The 24,422-nt window shown below is 41.7% G+C and overlaps 1 protein-coding gene across 2 annotated transcripts in view; it reads left to right on the top strand.

Annotated features, from left to right (window-relative positions):
* Positions 1-20,917, top strand: part of PDGFRA (platelet derived growth factor receptor alpha) — a 35,256-nt gene extending 14,339 nt beyond the window's left edge. For both annotated transcript variants that reach the window (XM_032998981.2, XM_032998982.2), the window contains exons 6-23: positions 284-455; positions 558-747; positions 1,270-1,385; positions 1,881-2,007; positions 2,977-3,170; positions 3,614-3,708; positions 3,819-3,951; positions 8,066-8,170; positions 8,870-8,980; positions 9,286-9,439; positions 10,541-10,707; positions 11,861-11,976; positions 12,521-12,643; positions 13,252-13,363; positions 15,190-15,289; positions 15,411-15,516; positions 16,231-16,466; positions 17,522-20,917. In XM_032998981.2, coding sequence (XP_032854872.1) covers positions 284-455; positions 558-747; positions 1,270-1,385; positions 1,881-2,007; positions 2,977-3,170; positions 3,614-3,708; positions 3,819-3,951; positions 8,066-8,170; positions 8,870-8,980; positions 9,286-9,439; positions 10,541-10,707; positions 11,861-11,976; positions 12,521-12,643; positions 13,252-13,363; positions 15,190-15,289; positions 15,411-15,516; positions 16,231-16,466; positions 17,522-17,669 — 2,505 coding nt within the window. In that variant the 3' untranslated portion in view covers positions 17,670-20,917. The remainder of the gene's footprint in view (positions 1-283; positions 456-557; positions 748-1,269; positions 1,386-1,880; positions 2,008-2,976; positions 3,171-3,613; positions 3,709-3,818; positions 3,952-8,065; positions 8,171-8,869; positions 8,981-9,285; positions 9,440-10,540; positions 10,708-11,860; positions 11,977-12,520; positions 12,644-13,251; positions 13,364-15,189; positions 15,290-15,410; positions 15,517-16,230; positions 16,467-17,521) is intronic.
* The last annotated feature ends 3,505 nt before the right edge of the window (positions 20,918-24,422 follow it).

The raw sequence follows: 24,422 nt of genomic DNA, 5'->3' as shown, positions 1-24,422 counted from the left end.
TCTTTCAGGCTGCTCACCCAAATTTTGAATGGTATTTTTTTAAGTGAACAAAATATGAGCTCTCAATCTCATCATCCTTCTGTGCCTGCCACCAAAAGGGTGTATTTTTATAGACACACCTTTTGTGCCTGTGGCTGAAAAATAAATCCCTGACTGAGTAAACAGGTCTTCTGCCATAGAGTTTAGAAGGTTGCTCTCACTCCAGAGGCTTCATAGATTCTTAATATTGTGGTTTCAGTTCAGCTGCTTAAGTAAGAATTTTTCTTCCTTCTTCAAATTACAGAAAGAAAAAGGTCTGATAAAGCTTGATGATATCAAGGTCCCATCACAGAAGCTGGTTTACACTCTGACCATTCCTGAGGCATCAGTGAAAGACACAGGGGATTATGAATGTACGGCTCGTCATGCAACCAAGGAAGTTAAGGAAAATAAGAAAGTAGTCATTACAGTTCATGGTACAGTCTGATTTTAGTGTCCAAAAATTATTAACTCATTGGAAAACACCGTCTTGAAAAATGCTGCACAGAGTTGTTTATGGAAGGCTTTTTCGTTTACAGAAAAAGGCTTTGTTCACCTGGAGCCTCAGTTTAGCCCTCTAGAAGCTGTCAATCTACACGAAGTCAAAAACTTTGTTGTTGATGTGCAGGCATACCCAGCACCAAAAATGTACTGGTTGAAGGATAACGTGACTCTGATAGAAAATCTTACTGAGATTGTTACTAGCTCCAACAGAGTCCAGGAAACAAGGTAAAAATGTTCTTCTGACCCTTACTTTGCCATGTTGACTTAAATTTTTCCCCCAGAAACCTGGGCACTGCTCCTGCTCTCTCTTTCCAATTCCATTTGTTGCTTCTTCCTCAGTGGCATTTAAAAATATTTTCTTTGTTTTCTACCCTGAAGGGCGATGCCTAATCTGTGTCTTCTTATTCCCTTCATAACATCAACCTCTCCAAACCATAGAAATCTTGGTTTCTGAGCACTAAGCCTCTTCAGTCCCTCCAACATGTCTCTACACCAATAATTTCTAGCTATTTCCAGTAATATAAGGGGCTTTGTCAGATCCCTGCAGGATATGACTATGTCCACTTGCTTCTCAGTTGTATGTTGGTAGTTATTTACTGCTTGAGTAATGACTTTAGTTAAAGGCATGCTAGAAATGTTAAATGTCACTACATTATAATCTTTACATACCCAGATTACATGTTGCACCAAAGTGAATTTTTCTTATGCCTGCTTTAAAAACAAAACCAAACACTCTCATTTCTGCAGGTTTCAGAGTATATTAAAATTGATCCGGGCCAAGGAAGAAGACAGTGGATACTATACTTTGGTTGCTGAAAATGAAGATGAGATTAAAAGATACACCTTCTCCTTGCTAATACAAGGTAAGGAGCCCCAAAGCCTTGCCCACCAGAACTGATGGCACACAGCAAAGACTTGATCCACTTACAGATTGGACTGCCTGGAGTATGGAGATAAGAAAGGCGTGAACTGGGGTGTCCGGAGGAGTGCGTGCATGTTGAGTCCTTGGAGCTCTCTTACCCTGATCCTGGCTTTCACTTCTGCACTGGCCTTGAGCCAAAAAGAAACTTTATCCTCCCGCCTAAATTATTCCAGCTGACAGCAGGGACGATAGCTCATTTAGTATGACATGAGGACGTGGCATAACCACAGCACTTCCTCTTCGTGGCTCTAGCCTAGGGTCTGCTCTGTCCTACAGGAGACCAGGATCTCCTGGATGAGTCTGGGTCTCTAGCTGTTGCTAAGCTGTTGGCCAAACAACACCCGTCCTGCTTTATTTAAAATTTCACGCTGTTGTTTTTTTTTTTTTTTTGGTAGACCCTGACAAATATTTTAACAAATTCCTGACTCCTTCTCAGTTCCAGCCCTGATCTTAGACCTTGTGGACGATCACCACGGCTCTGCAGGTGGGCAGACAGTGAGGTGCTTGGCGGAGGGGACACCGCTTCCTGATGTGGAATGGCTGGTTTGCAAGGACATTAAAAAGTAAGAAGTGCAGGTGTTTTCTTATCTAAAATGCAACTTGTTCTGTCCTCGGTTAGCTTGACATTATTAGTTACCATACTGCGTTTTCCTCATCAAGGGCCAGTAAGCTCCAGATAATTTTTTTTCTTTTCAGAAGCATGTTACTTATATTTCAAGAGAGGTTGTCAGTGCCCTTCCTATTGTATCCTGTAGAAGGGGAAAAAAATGCATCAATTCAGGAGGTTTCTCTCATAAAAGCTTAGTGTTCAGTAAGCGAACTCAGCAGATTTCACAGTCCTGGTTTGAGTAAAGATTTCAAAAAGCAGCTGTCCTCCATTCAGAGAGTTCTTATCATTTCACAGATAGCTCAGTCTGCCTCATGAACGTTCCTGTGTGCTTCTAAATTTTCACTAGTAATTATTTCTCCCCTGATTATAATTTTCACCTTCAAAATATAGACGTGGAGTAATTACTCTGATTTTTGCTTGTTATAGACTGGGTCTTTCTGTGGCTACAGGGAGGCTGGGTTTTCCCTAGCAGGTTACCCACCAGGGAGAGGGAGACCATGCATGGAAGAAGGCTGGGAGCCTTTAGCACCTCCCAGCTGTGTTCTGCTCTCATTGTGCTGAAACCTCTTACTGGCTGGTGGGACGATTGTCCTCCTAGCCCTGCCCCAGGGTGCCTTGTACAGCACTAAGGATTCAGGGAGAAACAGAGATTCAGCCAGTACTATAACTCTATGGGGTAGATAGTGGTACCAAGGTCTATCTATACCAGCTCTGCTGGGCTGCATTGTCAGGCCAACAAAGTGGCAACAGTAAGTGAGGATCAGAAGGCAAATTATTCTGAGGGAAGAAAGATGCAGCCTTACACATTTCTGGTGTTTGAAAGGATCATCGTCATAAGAAAGTTATAGGGAAAGGTGATTCTTGTTCTGTTCACTCTTCTTTATCCATACCTACTCCAAACACCCATTTCTCCTGTTTGCAGGTGCAGCAATGACACCTCATGGACTCTTTTGACTAACAATATCTCTGATATACACATGGAAGCCCACCTGGATGAGAAAAACATGGTGGAAAGCCAGGTGACCTTCCAGAAGGTAGAGGAAACCCTGGCAGTGCGATGTGTGGCAAGGAATGACCTTGGTGCTGTTACTCGGGAACTGAAGCTTGTGGCTCCCAGTGAGTTTGCTTTGTCCTTCTGTGAAATTACAGCAGCCAGTTTGACCCCTCTAACAAACCCCCAGTTCATAGCTAAAAATATGAAATGTTGCAGATAAAAATGAATGAAAATATATTTTTTAGCACCCTGGGACATCTGAGGATGAGGCATTCTACAGCTCTTTACAGTGCATCTGTTTTTTGCTTATTATGTGGTTCCATGATTCATTTTATCATTTTATGGCTGCTGGCTATGGGATGTTCTTCTAGACAATCACTGCATTTAGTTTTGAAACAGGACGGCAGAGCAGCTCTGGGCTTGGAAAGACTTTACAGTCACCAGCCTCAGGAACTGCTCCTGACACATCTTCAGGACACGAGAACTGTGGTGGCAGGGTGTTTTATGTGTGTGTCATGTTCCTTGTGGCTCAGGAGGAAAATATGGTCATCTTTTTACTCCACAGCCCTGCGATCAGAATTGACGGTGGCTGCTGCAGTCTTAGTGCTGTTAGTGATAGTGATAATTTCACTGATTGTCCTGGTCATCATATGGAAACAGGTAATGTAGAAAAGTATTTCAGTTTGGATGCTGATCCCTGCTGGGTTTTGATCTGCTCTGAAGTCGGGCGCAGGACTAATGGTTGGTTTTGCATTCAACGTGCTTTGCAGAAACCGAGGTATGAGATAAGATGGAGAGTCATTGAGTCTATCAGTCCTGATGGCCACGAATACATTTATGTGGACCCAATGCAACTGCCTTATGACTCCAGATGGGAGTTTCCTCGAGACGGGTTAGTGCTTGGTAAGTTTCCTCTTAGGGACTAATCTCATCCTTCTCTGGGTTCAAGGATGATTAAAGACAACTCTGAGCTCTCTGCTATGAGGATCTGCGATGCAAGTTATGACAATGAAGTCCAGAGCCTCTCTCTACCTGTCTGTTCTCCTCAGTTCTCCTTCTGCATCCTCTTCTCCTGCAGTGGTGTCACCCTTGAGCTCCTTGTGTTAGTGTCTCCCATGCCCTTGTTCCAGCTCTCCCCCCAGTACCCCGTGTGCCATGCCCACCTCCACATGACTTAGGGGGCCTCTCACAGCATTAAATGCCCTCTCCAACACTCACTTCTGCCAAGGCTCCCACGAGAAGCGCATCAGCATTTTTTATTTGAAAGACATTTATATACTTATATGCAGAGGCCATGGGAAATCTGCAAGCAGTTATGTAGTTTTATTAAAAATATTTTTTAAATTATTAATCCATGCTGTGCACATATCAGTGCTGAGTAACTGTATAACTTATTTCTGTGGCTACTGTCCTTCTTCCTTTCCTTTCCTCTTTCTTGTTTTTTTATTCCTCTACTGGAGTTCATACAGAATTCAGTTGCAATTACTTCTTCAAGGCTGGCCCAATCTGTCTTTTATATCAATTGAGAATGTAATGATTATAGAAAATTTTCATGTTCTATCCAGATAGTGCTTTAAATATATTAGGCTTCCCTCTCTTGGAGTTATCTGTGTAACTAGTTGTATCACAAGATATGCGAGAAGAGGATGAAATATGTTTTTTGTTTGATATACTTTAAGAAATATACTCCCATGGTGTAGCTCTCCTTCCCCATCACAGAGAAAGAGTTGATGTTAATTCTTGAAAGAAAAGGCACAAAAATTTATGGTTCAGGAACTATGTCATTTAATTAAATTCGTGTTGTTAATTGAAAACTAGAGGAGGGTGGATATTTAATGGAATTATTTTATTACAACCCAGACTTTAATTACATGCCTAAATAGGATTTGTCAGATCTGAGTTGTTAACAGACCACCACTGTGACTTTGTCTCCCTCTGACTCATGAGCACTAGCCTACTTCAATGCTCCACTGTTTACAAGTATATTCAGGAGAGTCAGTGCTTTAAAAACTAATGCTACATGTCCTTTTAGTGGTCTGGATTGCACAAACGTTCTTATTGACAAGGTCAGCATTTACCTGCTGGCAGTTTTGCCATATGCAATGCTTGCTGGTGGGGACCTCTTTTGCTTCCGGGGCTGATAATACTGGTTTGTGCAGGTTTTCTCTTATCGAAGTGGGTGGTGACAGCAAAGTAATTACACCTTTAGCTTGGGGAAGCTCTGTAGCAGGATACAAACCCATTTTGGCTCAGCCAGACAAGCATTTACCATGCTAGTTGTGTGAGCCAGCTGGCATTTATTTGTTTTTCTAGCTAGTAGTGCCTGGAGTGCAGTGCTGTGTTAAATGCCAACAACTCTGAACACTGGCTGGCTGGAGCTTCAATTGATAAATTTGGGTTACACTGTAAATTTCCCTTTGCTATCACCCTCCACAGTGTATGTAGTGTGCTGCTGTTTAAAGCGCTCAGCAGCAAGCCCAAGACTGGGAGATGTGTAACAGAATGAGAAATGAGGTAATCCTGGGAGCTGTTTGAACGCCACTGCCTTCTCCTGGCTCTGCTGAGAAGTGGTGAGGTCCTAGCAGGACCTGGACCTCGTCCTTCAGCTGAGATGGCAGAGGGCAGGGCCTTTTGGGGAACGGGGTCTGAGTGCTGCCGGTTCTCAGGTTCTTGGGGTGGCTGTAGAAAAGTGACAGAAGTTCTCCCATTACTTCCCAGCAAGATATCTATTTGTCCCAGTGGCCTTAATGAAATGCTGGTCTCACTCATCCCCACTTGCAAAATGCAAGTTAAGATTCAAGTTACATAGCATTTAGGGATGTGGTACCTAATTTCTCGTGAGTCAAGAAACTGGATGTAGATTTTAAAGCTTGTCACTTGTTTGACTTCTGATATAGATCAAGAGAGTTATGGTTTAATTTGGGGTGGGCTGAACATCCCTGTTCAATTTTAGCCAAAGATGCATCAGTTGAGAAGGTTGTGTCTGGAACAAATTCACAGACATCACTTTTGTATTTGTGTCCCCCTGAGCAGAAATACAGCACCCCTCCGACAGGCTCAGGGGATAAGCTCTATGGATGGGTACAGAGGCTGAAATAGCTCTCGCCCCCAGACACTGTTCCTTTGTTAGTTTGAGGAGTCTTGAGCTGTGTCCGCACAGTCCCTCTGTGGCAGGGAAACAGCGTGGCTCCTCTGGTGAGCAGATCACAGCGGCGCATTTATACCAAGAAAAGTAAACACACGTTATGGTCTTGGGCTCCACTGAAGACCTCGACATCAAGAATGTGATGGCATTACAGATGCCTCCAATCCTTGAGCAGTCAGCTCCCACCTGGCTCCAAATATCAAGTGTAAAACACATGGGGCTTGGGCTATGTCTGTGGAGAGGGGTGAAAAGGGGAAATAGCAGTGATTGCTCCCCGCCATTCCGGAAGCACTCTCACCGTCTCCACATGCACCCCGGCTCAGCAGAGGTGATGGAGGAGGAGATGTGTGCCTCATGCTCAGCTGACAATATGGTTTGGGGAGGAATTGGCTTGTGAAGACAAGAAGATCAAGGACCATCAGCAAATGCCATCACATTCTGAAGGGCTGCATCCTGCCATATGGCTCCCAGACCTTCGGTCTGAAAAGTTTCAGGAGCCAAATTTCAGACTCAGGTTGTTTGAATTAGTCTGAAATTTAGTGGGAAGCTTTCTCACATCCTGATTGGGAAGAATAACCTTTGGAGCACAGGAATCTTGAAAAGAAATCACATAGTTTTTATGTGCGTGACAAACTACGCTGTCATAGTCTTGGAGAGGTTCTTCAGTGGTAACTCAGCTAAGTGTTCATCAACCATTTCTTGTGGTTGTTAATGATGTAGATATCATTTGGCTGGACATTTTCTTTTAAAAGCATATATACAATGTAAGTGAGGGCTGTAGCTAGAGGATAACAGAAACACATGGCATTGCATGCCAGGTAACACCTTCAGAAGTGTAAAAGGTGGCAAGTTCAAACTGTAAATGAGTGTCAAAGATAATGCTCTGTATCTCCATAGTAAAAGTCACTACTTATTCTTTCTGTGCTGGAAGTTAAAAAGTAATATAAATAAAATAGAGAGCTTGTCAAGAATATGAAAATATCCTGGCATCTGGAGTTCAGTTTGTTCACTGAATAAGCATTGCCTTGATGAACTTGCTCTTCAATATGGAAACTATGAAATATAGTATTTTGGAGTATGTTTGTACAGTTCAGATTTCTCTAAAATCTCATCCAATCTGTACACAATTCTTCTGCACACTGTATCCATATCAGGAGACAGGATATGATAATCCAAAATTTTTGTCTGAATTGATTTGTGGGAAGAGTAAAGTGTGTATAAACATTAGCCATTTCATTACAGCACTTGGAAATTTGCAATAAAATTTATTCAAGCATATGAAACACATTTGTACATTAAACTTCAGAGAAGTTTTGCCTCATATGTGATCAACATGTATTTCAACTTCTGGCAGATCACTGATGGTCCTGCTATTTCTAAATGTGCTGCTGATATGCTTCAGTCTATCTTATTGCTGGATGTATCCATCATTGATATAACAGTCTGAAACTACAGATAAGGAGTCCAATTAGCTAAGGGGTCCAATTCAGATTTTTAAGTAAAGGACACAACTGTACCGTAGTGAGGTGCTGACTGAGGCAGAGAGGTCAACCTAAAGGTAGGAGAATTAACAATTAAAAAGGATAAAGTGATGGTGGCAGGGCACAGTAGGGGTTGAATTTGAATGAGTTGAGCTCCCACATGCAGATGTGCTCCTGGTGTATGTTTGCTTCTTTATATTTAAGAATTGTACTTAATGGCAACATTTCATATTTGTCTTTTCTGCTTAACAACAGTAGTAACAATAATACCAGTAACTAAGGGAGTGTGCTCTTTCTACACATTAATCACAACCTGTAGAGGAATTGCAACAGGAAAGGAGGCAAATTGCTGTTACTTTATGAAATAAATAATGCTCTCCCTTGTGTTCAGGTCGAATCCTTGGTTCTGGTGCATTTGGAAAAGTAGTTGAAGGGACTGCATACGGATTGAGTCGCTCTCAACCAGTGATGAAAGTAGCTGTGAAAATGCTGAAACGTAAGTTGTTGTGGTTCCATTTGCCAAGGTAGGTAGGGCATCTTTCCACAGGATTAATTAAACGTTGCTTGTGTATAGTTAGATTCTCCATATCTGAAGTTGAAAATGAACTGTGGAGTAACCGAAATTTAAAATTATACTTTAGATTGCTTCATGATGTTTCAAGACTGAAAGTATGCAGGCTTCTGAAAGCATCCAAAGTTTGGTTTTAGCTGTATGGACCATAGCAGCCACAATAACTCAGCAAGTTCAGGAAAAGATAAAATAACCATGAATGTTTGTGAACAAATGAAAGCTACACAACAAAGGAGAAATAGGCAGGTCTTGTGTGAGAATCTCAAGTTCACTGAAGATTTCCTGGCTCATGATAGCTGAGAATCTGATTCTGGAGGAAACATGAGGAGCTTGTTTGTGTTCAAACAAGCAGCTTGTGAAGTGTCTCTGTGCCACTTGGGCAATCCACTGAACCCCTGGAGAGGGACAAACAGACTGGGTCAGCTACTGAGCTGCATCAAGCGAGTCCTTTATTAGTGATTTGCGACTCATCTCAAAATCTTAAGTAAGCCCCTTGTCAAGTAAAGGACACAGTCTTCTTCAAGAAACCATGGTAGCAATGCTCTAATGAGACAAGCAAAGAAAACCTGTTATTGTGAATAAGGCAATTGCTCTCACTGAGTAGCTGGTGTGTTTTTTCAACAGCTACAGCCAGATCCAGTGAAAAACAGGCTCTCATGTCTGAACTGAAGATAATGACACATCTTGGTCCCCACCTGAATATTGTGAATCTACTTGGAGCTTGTACAAAATCAGGTAGGTTTGGTTGACAAAATGGGGGTTTGCTGTGGAGCCATCATTTGCTGGCACACAAATTTCAAGTAAAGGATTTAACAATAAATATAAACAAATAAAAGGTTTCACAAACCTACTTGATATTTAGTAGTAGTTGCAGTCATAATTTAGTAAATAAAAATGTATTAACCAGCAATACTTTTTATGTTTATACTCTATTTTCTACTATTTTTTAAGTACCTTGGTTTTGTTTTTCTTTTTATTTTTTGGTCTATGTTTTTGAAAGATGCCACTCATCAATGCATTATTTTGCTTTATTTTATCAGGTCCTATTTACATCATCACTGAATACTGCTTTTATGGTGATTTGGTGAACTATCTGCATAAGAACAGGGATAATTTCCTGACTCGACACCCAGAGAAGCCAAAGAAAGATTTGGATATCTTTGGGATGAACCCAGCTGATGAAAGCACAAGAAGGTGGGAAAAAAGGAAAAAAAAATTATGACCCACAACTTAAGGAAATGTCATTACTAACCCATACTCCATTTCTCTCATTCATTGGTTTAGAGCCCTCCCTAATTCTTCTCATTAGACTTTTGTTTATCAGGCTTCATAGGTCTGGGAAAGTTTCAGCACTTTTTGTTCAATCTTCCTGACGTATGCCCTAGACACATATTTCCCCTTTGTAGAGATGCCTGCAGTCCCAGGGCCACCGTGGGTTCTACATAGACATCCTGAAGTCTCAAAGAACATTTTTATTCATAAAGCATGGCCTAGTGTTCCTCTTATTTTTTTTCCTCTACCCACCCAAGTTTTAAAAGCAAAGTGCAGCTACCTGGCTTTCTCATTTTCCTGCCTGGGGAATTTCCACTGTCTAAATTTCCTTCCCTTCAAACAACCTGGCAGAGTTTGTTCTCCAAGCTCATGTACTCTCCTTTATCTACTAATAGTTTAGCCAGTCTCATTAGTTTCCTTATGGTTAATTTTCATCCCATAGATTTTTCCAGCTGGTGGTGGAGGAAGCTTGTCATTATACATTCAGCAATAAAGCAATGTCACAAAATTAGCCAGGACTTAGAAGGTGAACAGAGATTCCTTCAAAAAATCACTTTGGCAAATAGATCAACCGACTCAGTATCTCAGTATAGCTAGGGCTGTTCATCTGAGCATGGGTTAGTTTTGCAGGACTGGATTTGATGCAGACTGTCTGGGTGAATAAATTACATCTGTCATTTGGAATACCTTGAACTAAAAACCCTGGGTAGTAATACTTGAATTTGGGGGGATTTTGCGAAGTTAGATGATGTATGTTTACATACCTAACTATTGACAAAATGGTGTTTGAAGCACTTGTGTTTGACTATAGTGATACATGATAACAGCTGCTTATATGTGATAATACATGGTTATGTTATAATACATGATCTTTATGAATTCCCTGTCAAGAAGCTAGCTCTTATATTTCACAGCAGTGCAACTGTACACTGTAACAGAACTGTTGGACCTACAGGATGCTGTGGCAGGGAAGTCATGTGGGCAATCCTAGCTGATTTACTTGTCATTTTTTTCCAATTTCAGTTATGTGATATTATCATTTGAAAACACTGGAGAATACATGGACATGAAACAAGCTGATACCACTCAGTATGTGCCAATGCTGGAAAGGAAGGAAGGATCTAAATACTCTGATATTCAGAGATCTGTGTATGATCGGCCTGCTTCATATAAGAAGAAATCTATGTCAGGTAGTGTAGAATTGTCCCTTCTGCATACTTCATTAATACAAACAGTCCTTGCATAAATGCATATCTTATTTTTGACCTCTCTGTGGACATAAACTACTCAGCTGTGTTCTGCAAGCATGTGAGTATAAGCTATAAAATAAAAGCTTGTGCTTACGTTCTTCATTATGCTCTGCGGATACGGGTGCACACTTGTGAAGCAGAAGGGGTCCAGTTCTGTATTTGCTTCTGGGCTGAAGTGCTGAGCAGCTGTGCTCTGCAGTGGGCTGTAGGTACTCTTCGGGGGCAGTGATTTTATCAGTCTTGTAGTTTGCAAGATTTTGAGCAATAGCAATAAACAATAATAATAGTATTTTATATTGCTCTGTTTCCACTTACGTTTCACATTAACTGACACTTACCAAATGCAGAACACTCCCAAATACTTTCCTGAATTGTGTAATGAAGATAATGAATGCATCCCATTCCCCGGCCCTGTTCTCAGAAAGCAAATATGTTTTGCTTTAAAAATAGGCACCACCACTTCTGCCTCTAGCCCTTAGAAACTGAACCATATCCAGTCCCAGATTTACATGGCAGACTAACGTACACATATTGTGCTCTAGGACAGTCGGGGTAAATGAATCACTGAATTTTGACTGTATTTTGCTGACATATTTTGTAAAAAAATAAGAACTGTTGCCATGGAATTCCTGACCCTACTTGCTGGTATTGGATTAATCCCAGTGAATATTTGCTGGGAAACGTAACAGTGTTCAGCAAAAGTAAACAGATAAGAATGTACACGCATGCACAAAAACCTAATGAAGGTACCACGTCTAAATAACTGTTTTTGTACCACATGCTGAGTATTGTAAACAACCTTTATAACACTTCAGTGAGCCTTTTTAACTTCACTTTTTTCCTGCAGTTCTCGGAGGAAAAAAGTATAGACAGGAGCAAAATTAAAACCTATATTTAGTATTGGATGTTTTTAAGAATGCAGTATGTGTCAGTGACTGATGCAGACATTAAAAGTGGTTAGTTATTATGAAAAGACTGGTTTGGTCATGGTACTTTACTAAAATCATCAGCTCAGAATCATGATAGGTAGGGGGAAATGGATGCTGCTTTCACACTCCACAGCACAAATGCATTTTTCTCTCTTTTTTGATAGAATCAGAAGTCAAAAACCTTCTTTCAGATGACAGTTCAGAGGGCCTCAGTCTACTGGATTTGCTGAGCTTCACCTACCAGGTTGCACGGGGAATGGAATTCTTGGCTTCTAAAAATGTAAGTAAATAAAAAATCAGGTAAAATGGAAGAAAGTGTAAAAACACCTTCATCCGCAACTATGGGTTTCAGTTGAGATTCTGAAAACACAACACAATATAATATTCTTTTGGGAGTTGTAGACAGATTTCTCACTTACCTGGCCACTGAGATCACCATGGTTGGAAAAATCGAAGCAGTAGTCAGTCCTTTTCTCCCATTGCAGCCCATGATCTTCTTGGAGTCAGGGTGCCCAAGGTGGTGGTGGATCTAGTCAGGGTCTGGGTGGATGGCCCATACAGCCACCGACCAATATGGTCAGAAGCACAGACATACCATTAGTACATGATAGGTAAAAGGGGAAAGAGTGGCATCATTTTTGTCTTCTCCCCACCGCAATGCATCCACACGAGCCCTTGCTGGTTCTGAGGGCTGGTGCCTCCCTTCCCCTGCTCAGTAGAAGGTCTTGTTAAGACTGTGCCCAGAAAGTCAACAGATCTTTTTCAGGGAAATGGTCCTCGTGGAATTAGCACGTCCTTGAACAACTTAATTTCTCCCTATACAGTGTGTGCACCGTGACTTGGCAGCTCGTAATGTCCTCCTGGCTCAAGGAAAAATCGTGAAGATCTGTGACTTTGGGCTGGCTAGAGACATCATGCATGATTCCAACTATGTCTCCAAGGGCAGCGTATGTGCTTCTTAATCTCCTGAGCTCTGCTTTAACTGAAATGAGAAGCGTCAGTTTTAAATGCTGTTTAATGGTCTTGCCATTCAGTATTGAATACACTAATTGACCATTGGGATGAATGCTCCTGAGAACAATTCTGTTTCAGTTCATTAATTTCTTTAACTTTCCTAATTCTGTTTTAAAGCCAAAAAGTACTTGGCCACACTTAGTACTTCACAAGCTTACATTTTAATTGACAAGTTTTGTGACTGGATAAATTATTAAGAAACTGTCACTATGATATGGAGAGAAGTGACACATCAATCAATGACATATCAGATCTAGACCAGCAGTGTCAGCTTTTGTAGCATACCTTCAATCAGCCTGGTCATTTGCTAGTGACAAAATGAATACAGTTATGGCTTAAGTAGTTTTTGTGGGGAGCAAATAGCAGCACTACTTATAACCCTGGTACCTCTGTGTTATATGGAATTAAAAATAAACACTTGCAAGTTAATGCAACTTTTCTTATTAGAGAGAAATTAATCCTGGCTATCAAACAACAATTGTAGTGGGAAGCATTTCTTTAATCACTAATCTGTGTGGTTTGGCGTTTCTTTTTGCTACAGACTTTCCTTCCAGTAAAATGGATGGCACCTGAAAGTATTTTTGACAATCTGTACACAACATTAAGCGATGTCTGGTCTTATGGCATTCTGCTGTGGGAAATATTTTCTCTTGGTATGTACTGTGAACACTTTCTTATGTGTAGTGATTAAGCTTTTTCAGTTCAAGCTGTTCTATGTAAAGTATTTCAAATTCTACAGTAAAAATATATGTGTGAAATCAACTGTTACTTATTCTTGTGTATGGGGTTTCAGATCTCAACATTAGGTGTGAAGTGAAATGTCCATACTCCCCCAAAGTTCTGTTTAGATTATTTTTTTGCAAGATACTTTTTTTTTTTTTTTTTTTTTTTTTTTTTTTTTTTAATTCACTAGAAGACTGAAAGCACTGAGTGAAAAGCTTTTGTGGAAAAGTATTTGTGTGCTGGGCCAGGATGGACTATCTGGCTAATATGAGAAGGAACATGCTTCCCCTTTGCAACGGGATGCCTGGGGCTGCAGCCCAACCCAGTGGCTGGTTTGAAACAGTCTCTTCACATATGTTTCAAAAGAGCCTGTCTTAGTCCCATTACATAATGAAAACAAATGTCAATCTTCTGGGATGATGATTTCTCATTTCCAGGTCAGCACTGTTCACACAGTTGGTTTATGGCAGTGTAAAGTGGTTATGACAATGTATAGCAGTTACAGACAATGTACAGTTCCCAGCTGGGAACAGCCTGGCTCTTTCCTCAGCCTAATTAATTAGCCTCTGGACGGGTGGCTGGCCTGCTTTAGTAAGTGTGCATTGCCCAGATTTACTCTCAGAAGAATTAATCATGCCTGTATGGTACCTACTATTGCCCCACAGCAATCCCAAGCTTAATGTTATTTTCTAGAATAAGTTGTCATATAGCTGCTTCTCAGAAAACAGCAGCTGCACCACTATTTATGGTACTGATTACCGTAATCTCTGGGCATTGTAGGATCCTATAAATATCCATTCCCCATCATCCCTGGGAGACATGGCAGTGCTGTTGGATAGCTCTGGAACTGAGGCACAGCTAAGCCTGTGTTTCACTGCCCTGCCTGTAAAGAAGGTTCTGAAGCCCAGTTTTAGGTGAAAATCCTGCTTTTGAAAGGGCTGAGGTTTCTGGATTAATATTATAGTATGTCTTCTCCACCTGGGAAAGATGGTCTTTCTTGGAAAGCAAAATATTTCCTCAGCAGCATTTGGTGAGAAGGTCAACTTTGACATCTTGCTGCAACACTGACTTCATCTTGAATAGTTCTTTAACACATCAGTGGCAACTGAGCATGAGTGCAAAGATGTCTGCACGCTGTGGTCCCAGTTGATCGTTTCACTGTGTCAGCTCAAGGGCCAAGTCCCAACTTTCTGCCAGCCCATGGACCTGGCATGTTAGCTCTTGTCTAGAGCTAGCTGCCCAGGTGGGGAAGACTTGGGTATGGTGGGGACTGGCTCACACTAAGGCTTTGCCCTTACAGCCAGGATGAGGTGAGTAATTCAGGCCACGTCACTCAGCTGTTGTGCAGGTGCCAAAGGCAATAAAACCAGACAGAGCAAGTGATTTGCCTAAGGTCACACAGGAAGTCAGTGGCAGAGCAGAGCCATGCCCTCAGATCTGCCAAATGCAGGCTGAGGACCTGATCCAGGTATCATCCAACCTCTGTGCCCAGTCAATACATTCTACAAACACTGCAAAGGGATTTTTTTTCTCAGTAGTACCTACTTCAATCTCTCCTAGCCAGCGTTTCAGATCAGGGCTTAATGTGATCAAGACAGTAGCTCCGATGTGAAACATTGGCTAGGAAAGATTAATTCTGATGGCATGTCAAATTATGGCATTAACACTTTTTGACATGAACATCAAGACACTATTTGGGAACTCTGCATGGATAGTCAAGTACAGAGTGGTATTATTTCTTCTCTTTTATCTGCAGGTGGCACACCATATCCTGGCATGATGGTTGATTCTTCTTTCTACAATAAGATCAAGAGTGGATACCGAATGGCCAAACCCGATCATGCTACCAATGAAGTGTATGTATGCATTTGGCTTTTCCAGATCTGGCCAGTCTCTAGACAATTTTGGCTTTAGTTTCTGTTTGGTTACTCATTTTCCTTTACCAGTTGGTTAAATTGGTTCCCATCCTATCTGCAGGTATGAGATCATGGTGAAGTGCTGGAACAGTGAACCAGAGAAAAGACCTTCTTTTTACCATTTGAGTGAAATTGTGGAGAGCTTGCTGCCTGGAGAGTACAAAAAGGTTTGTGCTTTGGAATTTTCTCCATGTTTTCTATATATTGTTTTAGAGGAAATTACGTGTTGTTCCAGATGTCATAGCCACAAGCACTGAACTGGCATGTCCTAACCTATGTGAATTATCTGATTTGGACAGGGACATTGCATGTTTGGTTTCTACATGCAAGTTTACTGAGAGAAGCAGTTCTGCAGGTTTAGCTGGGAAGCAGAATTCTCTATTTCTAATGAAATCCTACCAACTCAGTTTTTCAATCGGAGAATGGATTTTATATGTTTTCATGGGATTTTCTAGGCAGTGAAAGAATTCTAGAAAAGGGACTACTTGGTCCAGGTGTATAATCTCCCTATCTCCCTCCCTCTTCGGACTGTGACACCAGCAAGTTTTCCCCCTCATACTTCTGATACTGCTGGACAAGCTCTGACTGATCCATCATTCAGTGTTTCATTTTCCCACATACCTTCACTCCCGTCTCCCTCTCTCTACCCCTCTTTCACAACCATTTGCCTGATCTGTGCTGCCACACTCACTCCTGAATTGTCTAAAACGTACATGTCACATCTCCCTTTAAACCATGTGAAGATGTTGGGCTTCTCTACCCAGCATTGCTGTCTCAGAGGGCAGAATATTTGCTGGGTTAATGAATCACAGCTACTCATCTGAAGAAAGGCAGCCTTAGTGAACAGCATCTAACGAGGGGTTTGAAATGACTATTTTCAGAGCTATGAGAAGATTCACCTGGACTTCCTGAAAAGTGATCACCCAGCTGTCACACGCATGAGAGGGGACTGTGACAATGCTTACATTGGTGTCACCTACAAGAATGAAGACAAGCTAAAGGACAGGGAGAGTGGATTTGATGAGCAGAGGCTGAGTGCTGACAGCGGGTACATCATCCCCCTGCCTGACATTGACCCTGTTTCTGAAGATGAGCTTGGCAAAAGGAACAGGCACAGGTAGGTGTGATTTACAGACCACGGAGCCCGTAGTCACCATTCAGGGTCATGTTTGACAATGTGCGTTAACACTTTTTAGCATCCTACCATGCAAATGGTTTCCCTGGCTCTGTTGAAACTACTTATTGGAATGGTCCCATGTAAATATGGTAGTATGAATGGCCACAGCATTTTCAATAAGAAAACACTAAGTTTGCCCCTTTTGTGACCGCCAGGGGAAGGGCAGTGCTGGTAGGGTGCTCCTCTGTGTTACTGGGACTCCCTTGCCCAAGTCACAGTGGCTGTCTGATGGATCTGTGGGCACATTTTGCAACACATCTTGCCCTTACAGCTCAATGCCTTGGAGCTACATATGACATCTCAAGGGATTGATTTGTTCTGTGTGAGACCAACTCCAAAATTTTGGAGAAATTGTTTTTAGTATCTTCCATGGTATTCATTTCATTGACAGCATGGTATCCAGGACTTTTTACTCATCTCTTGTCAATTTGGAAGATCAATTGCCACACAGCACAGCACTGTGTAACCCTTACTGTGAATGATGGGGGTTTAATTCAGCACTTTATTAATAGTATATAGAATTAGCAACCTATAAACCTTTTTTTTTTTTTTTTTTAATAGTTTTGTGTATTTTTCAAGAGACGGATAAATGAAGTCTCTAAGCAGCACTATCCAGATTAAGATTTATTACCTCTCTCCATTGTTCTTATCTTATTGTCTGTTATTGCTATCTTACTTTCACTTGACATCCCTAGATTTACCTAAGTGACCTATTGTCACAGTGGTGTCATAAAGCTATTTCTCTAATGAGTCTCTGGCAGAAAGTGCTTGGAGGAATATATGAACAACCCGTTCCTATGAATTCCAAGGTTGTTTATCACTCTTGAGATAGAAGATGTGTTATGCCTAAGAAACAGGTGGTTCAGAGTCATGTAAGATTGAGCCATGGGTCAGAAACCATGTGTGGAGGTAGTGTTCAATTCTGCTAGAGACTGGAGTACTTACCCAGCCACATTTTCCATGTATTTTTTCTCTGAGATATTTGTCTCTTCCAGTTCCCAGACATCTGAAGAAAGTGCTATTGAAACTGGTTCCAGTAGCTCTACTTTCATCAAGAGAGAGGACGAGACCATTGAGGACATTGACATGATGGATGACATTGGGATTGACTCCTCAGATCTGGTGGAGGACAGCTTCCTGTAACCCCACGGACACCTTCCAGCTCTGAACACAGGGAAGCTTGCCGTGTCATCTACAGACTTCTGCTCCACAGAGAAAACCACTTTATTGCAATGTCAAGGATGTGAAGAGGAGGTGGATTTGTACAGAGAAACTCCCAGTGATGGGCAGAGGAATAAGCCTGAATATGTATGAAAGAGACATGTTGAAGATGGATTTTTTTAGTGTTGCTTCTTGCAGTACTTCAGTAGCATCTCAGTATTGTTTGCCATTCGAACTGGCAGGAGGACGAAGGAAAAGGCCACAAACAGACCAGTTTTGTGTTTCAAGGGCATTCATATGACTTTGATGGATTGAATTTCCACTGCAGCAATACTTCACCATTGTAATTATGTAAATAACTGTCTACTCAAGGATCTTTTGAGGTGCACATTGAACATATGCCATGGATTTTAGAAGAGGTCGCTCATGAGTTTTGTGTACTTCCTCCCTCAATCTCCATGTCAGCTGCTGTTGAACTATCATGTGAATTGAAGAACATGCAAAAACCACTTTTGGACCAAAAAGGTCTAAAACCACAAGGGACTGACCGGTATTACAAAACATGATACTTTTTACCATTAGTGCAAGTAAAGGGGAATAATAATAATAATAATAATTAAAAACCAGTCTATAATAGGTGTTAGAAACCTAGTAAGTCTTTATTAACTATAGAAAATAGCTGTTTTCAAGATAATACTACTACTGTTTTCAGTAACACTAAATGTATATTTTACAATTCATTGTCCTTCAGTAAAAGCACAGTCACAAGAAACTTCTTTAAGTACAAGGAAAAAAAATATGACCTGAAAATTTTTATGAAACAATCATTTTTTTGGCTCTATGCAATATGGTAACTGCTCTGGTTGCTGAAACTACTTTAACATGGAGAAAAATTTAAGATTTTGTTTTCTATCAAGAGCTGAATAGTTTTTCTAAAAAGACATGCTAGAAGAAATTATTATCCTCTGATTAGGTGAGGTTCTAAAAATTTAAATTAAAAAAAAAAAAAAAGTATGCCTGATTTCCAAGATGCTGGAGAATGGAAGATTATGATGAACCACCAGCAACATGCCTTTATTGGTGTTTCATGGGTACTCAAAAGAAATCTTATCCTGGGGTGAGCTGTGAAGAATCGATTTGATATTTGAACTGTTCAAGGAACAAAGACATCTCTCCCAGCCTGGAAATTGAATTTAAATAAGCAGAAATAATTCTGCAGCAAATATTCTTGTCTTAATTTTCAGGTTTAAACAGGAGCAGAAAACTATTATCTTTGCAGACTGTACCTACAAACGATAACTGCTTCCAACAGTGTTTTTTGGAAGAAAGTGCATGAAAATGAACCTGCTCTCAGTCTGCAATGGTTGTTTTGTTTTTTGACACCACTTATATGATCATAGTATTATGATTACCGCTATCACTGTACAATGTGTTATTGAGATATGATGCTTTGGAAGACTTACATGTGAAAAAAGGTACATCACTGCGAAGGGCCGCATTCTTCCTGGTGCTCAGCTTTCAAACTTAACTTTAATTCAGTGAGATGAGTGCCTTGCAAGGCCTTGTTCAGCCTCTGGCACAACACAACCAATGCAAACGCAGTGCAAACTCATCCTGTGTTGCAGTATTTTTCCTAGAACGTGTGAAAGACGGACCAGCAGTGACCGACAGAACATGCTACCATGTTAAACTACAGTTTAACTTGAAATGACCCTAAGAAAAGCTACACAAGTCCCCTTGACTTCACTTGTGGACAATTGTGAATCAAATGAAAGCAAATTTAATCTTGTCAGTGTTAGAGGCAAATAATTATGGGTCTGGGTTTCAAAATGTCACCTGGCTGAGGCCACGTACAAGCGTACTGCAGATGTGAAAAGAGGACCTGAAGCGAGGCACCCACATTTTCAACCCTGATGGAGGCTGACAATCAGAAGCAACCATGAGTGATGGCACATCCTCCATTTCTTGCAGTCAACTGATCAAGACTGAATGTCTTCCTGGGAGCTGTGCTTTAGCCAAACACATGTCACTGAGCTCTGTATGGGGACAACTGTGAAACATAAAGACTCTCAATATAGCCAGGACAGATGAGATGGTGTAAAGTCTCCCTCCATTTATGAACTATGAATTGAGAAAACACAAATTGTCTATTGGATATCCCAGATATCTGAATGGCCACTTGAGACCACACATGCCTTAATTTGCATGTGTAGTCATTACAACTACACATTCAAATTAGGCAAGCAATTTCACCTGCATTTTTGCACATGGCTTAGTGTTCTTCAGGGTTTGAAAATCAGTCCCAGCATGTTTTATTATACCAGTTACTGGAATCTGAGGACATTTTTATGCCATCTCCCCTTCCCCTCACCAGTTTCATTCTGCATCTTGCAGCACATCTTGGGGCTAGACCCAAATGGTAGGAGTGAACCAGAGCTGGCTCATTTTTCTGATGCATGGTAATGTTGATTCTCCATCCTGTCATGAGTATCATGTACATGAACTGCATCTGTGGCAGTGGTCTAAAAAAACCCAGCTCACTGTAGGCTTGGAATCAGATAAGCTGGCCTGGAAACTGGAATGAGAAGCAGAGAAAAAGAGTGGATTTACTAGAGAGGGAGAAATGTGAGATGATGATTCGTTTAGTTTTACAATATTATCAGTATTACAGACTTTTTCTTTTATGGCTTAATTCTTGAGAAGCCACTGGAAGAGATATTCCCAAACCTCTCACTACAGTAATTGTATAATGACAATCAGCATTAGCCTACGAAACACAGTTTTTGATTTGGAACGACCAATCGATTCCTTACAGCGTGGTCTGCAACTTGTACAAAATGGTCCTATTACATGATGAAGGACGTGAGATATGGTGATGTTATACATCAATATGTATATAAGTATTTTTATATAGACTTCTAGAATACTGCCAAAACATTTATGACAGCTATATCACTGCCTTTGTTTATATTTTTTTTACTGTGATATATTCCACAGGCACGTTAACTGTTGCACTTTGAATGTCCAAAAGTTATATTTTAGAATAATAAAAAAGGAAGTGTTTCCAAAATGGTGGCTGTTGTGAAATGTTTGAAGAAAGGCAAACTGGCCTGAGTGATGGTAGACACAAAATGTATTTCAAAAATGCCCCTGTTGATATTTTGTCTTTGAAAAAAATCCTGTAAATTAAGATCTCTATATTTCAATAAATGATATATAATTTAAGGATATGTGAGGGTCTATACTCACTTATTGAAAGATGGTTATAAAGAATCAGTCTTACTTGTTTTTTTTTTTTTTTTCCTCAAAAATATTTTTGGTTAACTGAGTGCTCTGCAAAGCCATCAGGCAGCAATGACAAGCAGGTCTCTGAGCCCTTCCAGTGGGCATAGTGGGGAAGTGCCTGCAGCAAGTGACCTGGATAGTGAGTGACATCTGTGGGGAGCCATGTTGTCCCCCAAAACATGGCAAGTACGGTGCTCCAGTGACTGCTGCCAGGAGCAAAGCATGTGCCCCGAGATGGTCACTGGGCTTCCCGCATGAGATTCAAACCCTTCTCAACCTTGGCACTGCGTATGCTGGGGGGGTTGGTGCCTGCTGGTGGGCACACAGAGAGGGAAGGGGGCACATGGGTTGCAAATGGACATGCTGTACCGTGTGTCTGCGATGTGTGCTCTCTGCTGTTTCCAGCACCGGTGTATAATAAAGGGGTTTATGGTAAGTTTGGTTTTAACAAGGGACTAGAAGTGACTTGTGCCAGTTTTTAGCCTAAAACTTTTGATGATTTCAGAGGATTAGATGGCCCTACCTTGAAATGGCCATGGTTTCTCTGCCTCTGGCTGAGGGGTTATTTTAAAGCTGTGCCGAGCTCACTTTCTTTATGAATCAAACTAGATTTTGTCCTATGGTTCTGTGCTCCTGCAGTAATTGATTTCACACACCGGTTGTAACTGAATGTGAATTTGAGAAGAATTGCAAGATTTCAACCTGAAAATAGAGTTAAACTTGTCAGCTGCACTTCCTGCACTGGAGCCTGTCCTGATTTGCAAGGCTGGACGTGGGAAAGCCCTGTGAACAAGCAGGCCGGTAACCTGTCTATGGAGGGGTCACTGTTGTTAAAACATGCCTGGGGATGAACTCTCCACCTAAAATCTCCTTCTCCTTCACCTCTTCCTCACAAAGCAAAACACCTCCCCACTTCAAACAGGGTGCAGCAGCTTGGGCCCTTGCCTAAGATAAGAGTTAGAGCAGGTTCCCTCTCCTTCGTGTCCTTGCTGAAGAGGAGTCTTTATTCTGCGACACTGTCTGGAAACACAACACTTCCTGCCACCCCAGGGGTTTGGGAAAGAGCCATGACAGTGCCTGTGTCCTCACGTCTGTCCTGCTTGGCCCTGCACCTGCTCTTCGGGAAGTTCAGCAGCTGTGTTAGATGTAAGGACTGATGGACTTGTTATTCCTGCTGTACACAGTAAAGGGCGGTGATATCAAAATCCCTCTCTGTTCAAAAGCAAGCAGCTGGGTGCAGATCTCAGATGCAATTCTCCATCCTCTTCCTCCCCTTTGCAGAGTGGGAACGCAGTGTCTCATGTGCAAGGTACAGCTGTGTGTGCCTGTGAGCATGTGTGTCCATGTTGGGGCACATGGACAGTGAGTGTTGCACCCTCTCACTGAAGTATATCCATTTTGGGCAAAAGCCTAACCCCTCATTACACTGATAACCATAGTCTGGGTGGTCGGCGGGAGTCCTGCTCTTCGTCTTGCTCCATGTCTCAAGGCCTCTGCAAGTATTTGGCTGGAAATGTACTGAGGGACTTCACTGGCACACAGCAAAGGTAGTCTGGCCAGGATAGAGGAGGTAGGGGAGAGCAGCACTGTGCCCAGAGCAGCAGAGATGGGCAGGCTCCTGGCCAGGATGGGAAGGGAAAGGTAGGGAATCACTTTTCATGTGGGCCCTATGCAGGAGACTTCAGTTTATGCAGGTAAACATACACTTGGCCATGCTTCTGGATTGCTATGAGTGGAGAAAAAGGGTTCATCAGGAAGAAGCAAGTCATCCAGCTGCTCCAAGATGCTCCTGGTGGCTCTGGGAACCTGAGACACCGTGCCCTTGCAACTGTCTCAGCAAGACGCTGTGTCCCACCACCTTATCCCCATCATTAGAGGTTGTGTGGCATGGGAGTTGTGTGCTGGCATAATCCCCGGGAAAGATCAGAGGAAAACAAAGGAAAGCCTGTTGTATGCTCAAAAACAAAGAAGAAGGAAAGTCACCTCATGGACCTGGGCTGGCCCATGAAGCCAGCAGCTGAAGCAGAGTCCATATGCTGTGGGAGTCCTACCACTGATGCCTACAACAAGGTGATGGGTTGGGCTCAGCATTCGTGGGCTTGTCCACCTGGGCCCATCTCTGTCCTGCACCTGTTGGCACAGCAAGCTCTCATGAGACCAAAACACAGCGGGTGGCAGAGGAGGCACTGGCCCCTTCCTCCGCTGGCATAGATGTTCAGTGATTCTCAAAGGGAAAACTCATCTGACTTCCAACCTCAATTCATCCCCATCCATATAACTGGAGGTAAGGATCTGGGACACCTTTAAAAATTCATTTTTTTCCTTACATTTGTTAATACTTTTACTGAAATAGAGTCAAACTTTTGTTTTCTGAGTTGGCCACAAGATGGAAGCATCAGACAAAAATCTGTTAATCCCTTTTCTCTTTTGTTTTTACTTTTTTTTTTCCACAGCAGCACAGATGTGTTGTCACTGCAGGGGCAGAGCAGCTGGAGCCTTTACAGCCATAGGAGATAAAAGAATACATATAGTGTCCATCAGCTCCAAATGTTTTGTTTGGAAGAACTTTGAACCTGTTATGATAACCATAGTTTTCTGTAAGATGAGACCTGTGGTAGACACACCTTCTTAAGCATGAAATATGTACTCAAGTCTACTCTTACCAAAGAGAAAACTGAAACAGCATCATGGAAGTCAGGGAAGTTACCTGGGATTTCTCTGGGCCACAGTTATCCATTTTGTGTTACAGCATACAGCCCAAATTCTGCAAAACTGGAAATTTCACTGGTAACTGCCATGATATCTCTGATGGTGCTGATCTTTGCCTTTTGCCTCAAAAAATTTACTCCTAGTGGACAGAAGGAGGTATTTAGAATAAAATATGACTTTAAATATGGTAAGAAGTGAGACCTTAGATATCCCAAACTCAGCTGAGACTGTGTCCTTCTCCTCTGCGTTCATTCTTTTGCTGTTTTAGTATTGTGATGATGTTAGATGAGGAGCCAGAAGCCCTCCTGAGCTGAAGGCCAGATTCACGTGCCTTTGTGGTATTAAAAAAAAAAAAAGAGTTGGGAACAGTCTAATGTACATAGCTAGACACCAAAACTCTAACCCCCAGAAGACATACAGGTTCAAGGGTTAGTTCGAGTTTGTAAACTGTTCCAAATTCTGCAGCAATCTGATGTATCAGATGTTGCTGCATCCACCCTGTCATTAGCACCGCTGTGCTCTGCCAGCAGCAGCATCACCTGCTTTATTCATAAAAGTGATGCAACCTTTGTAAGAATGGGGATGTGATTTATTAGACCAGCTGACACAGCTGAAAAAAGCAAGAAGTAACTCATGTCAGGAGGTAGGGCTTGGGCATCTAAAAACTGGGCTGTGTTTTCCAACTCTACTAACTGGCCTCATAAAAGATATCTTCTGCATATTACTTCTGGGTGGCTGAGA

The sequence above is a fragment of the Tyto alba genome, unplaced genomic scaffold, assembly GCF_018691265.1.
Source record: "Tyto alba isolate M040663 unplaced genomic scaffold, T.alba_DEE_v4.0 Super-Scaffold_6, whole genome shotgun sequence".
In the NCBI taxonomy this organism is placed as follows: domain Eukaryota; kingdom Metazoa; phylum Chordata; class Aves; order Strigiformes; family Tytonidae; genus Tyto; species Tyto alba.
The sequence above is the reverse complement of the archived record's forward strand: the minus strand, read 5'-3'. Positions and strand labels throughout refer to the sequence as shown.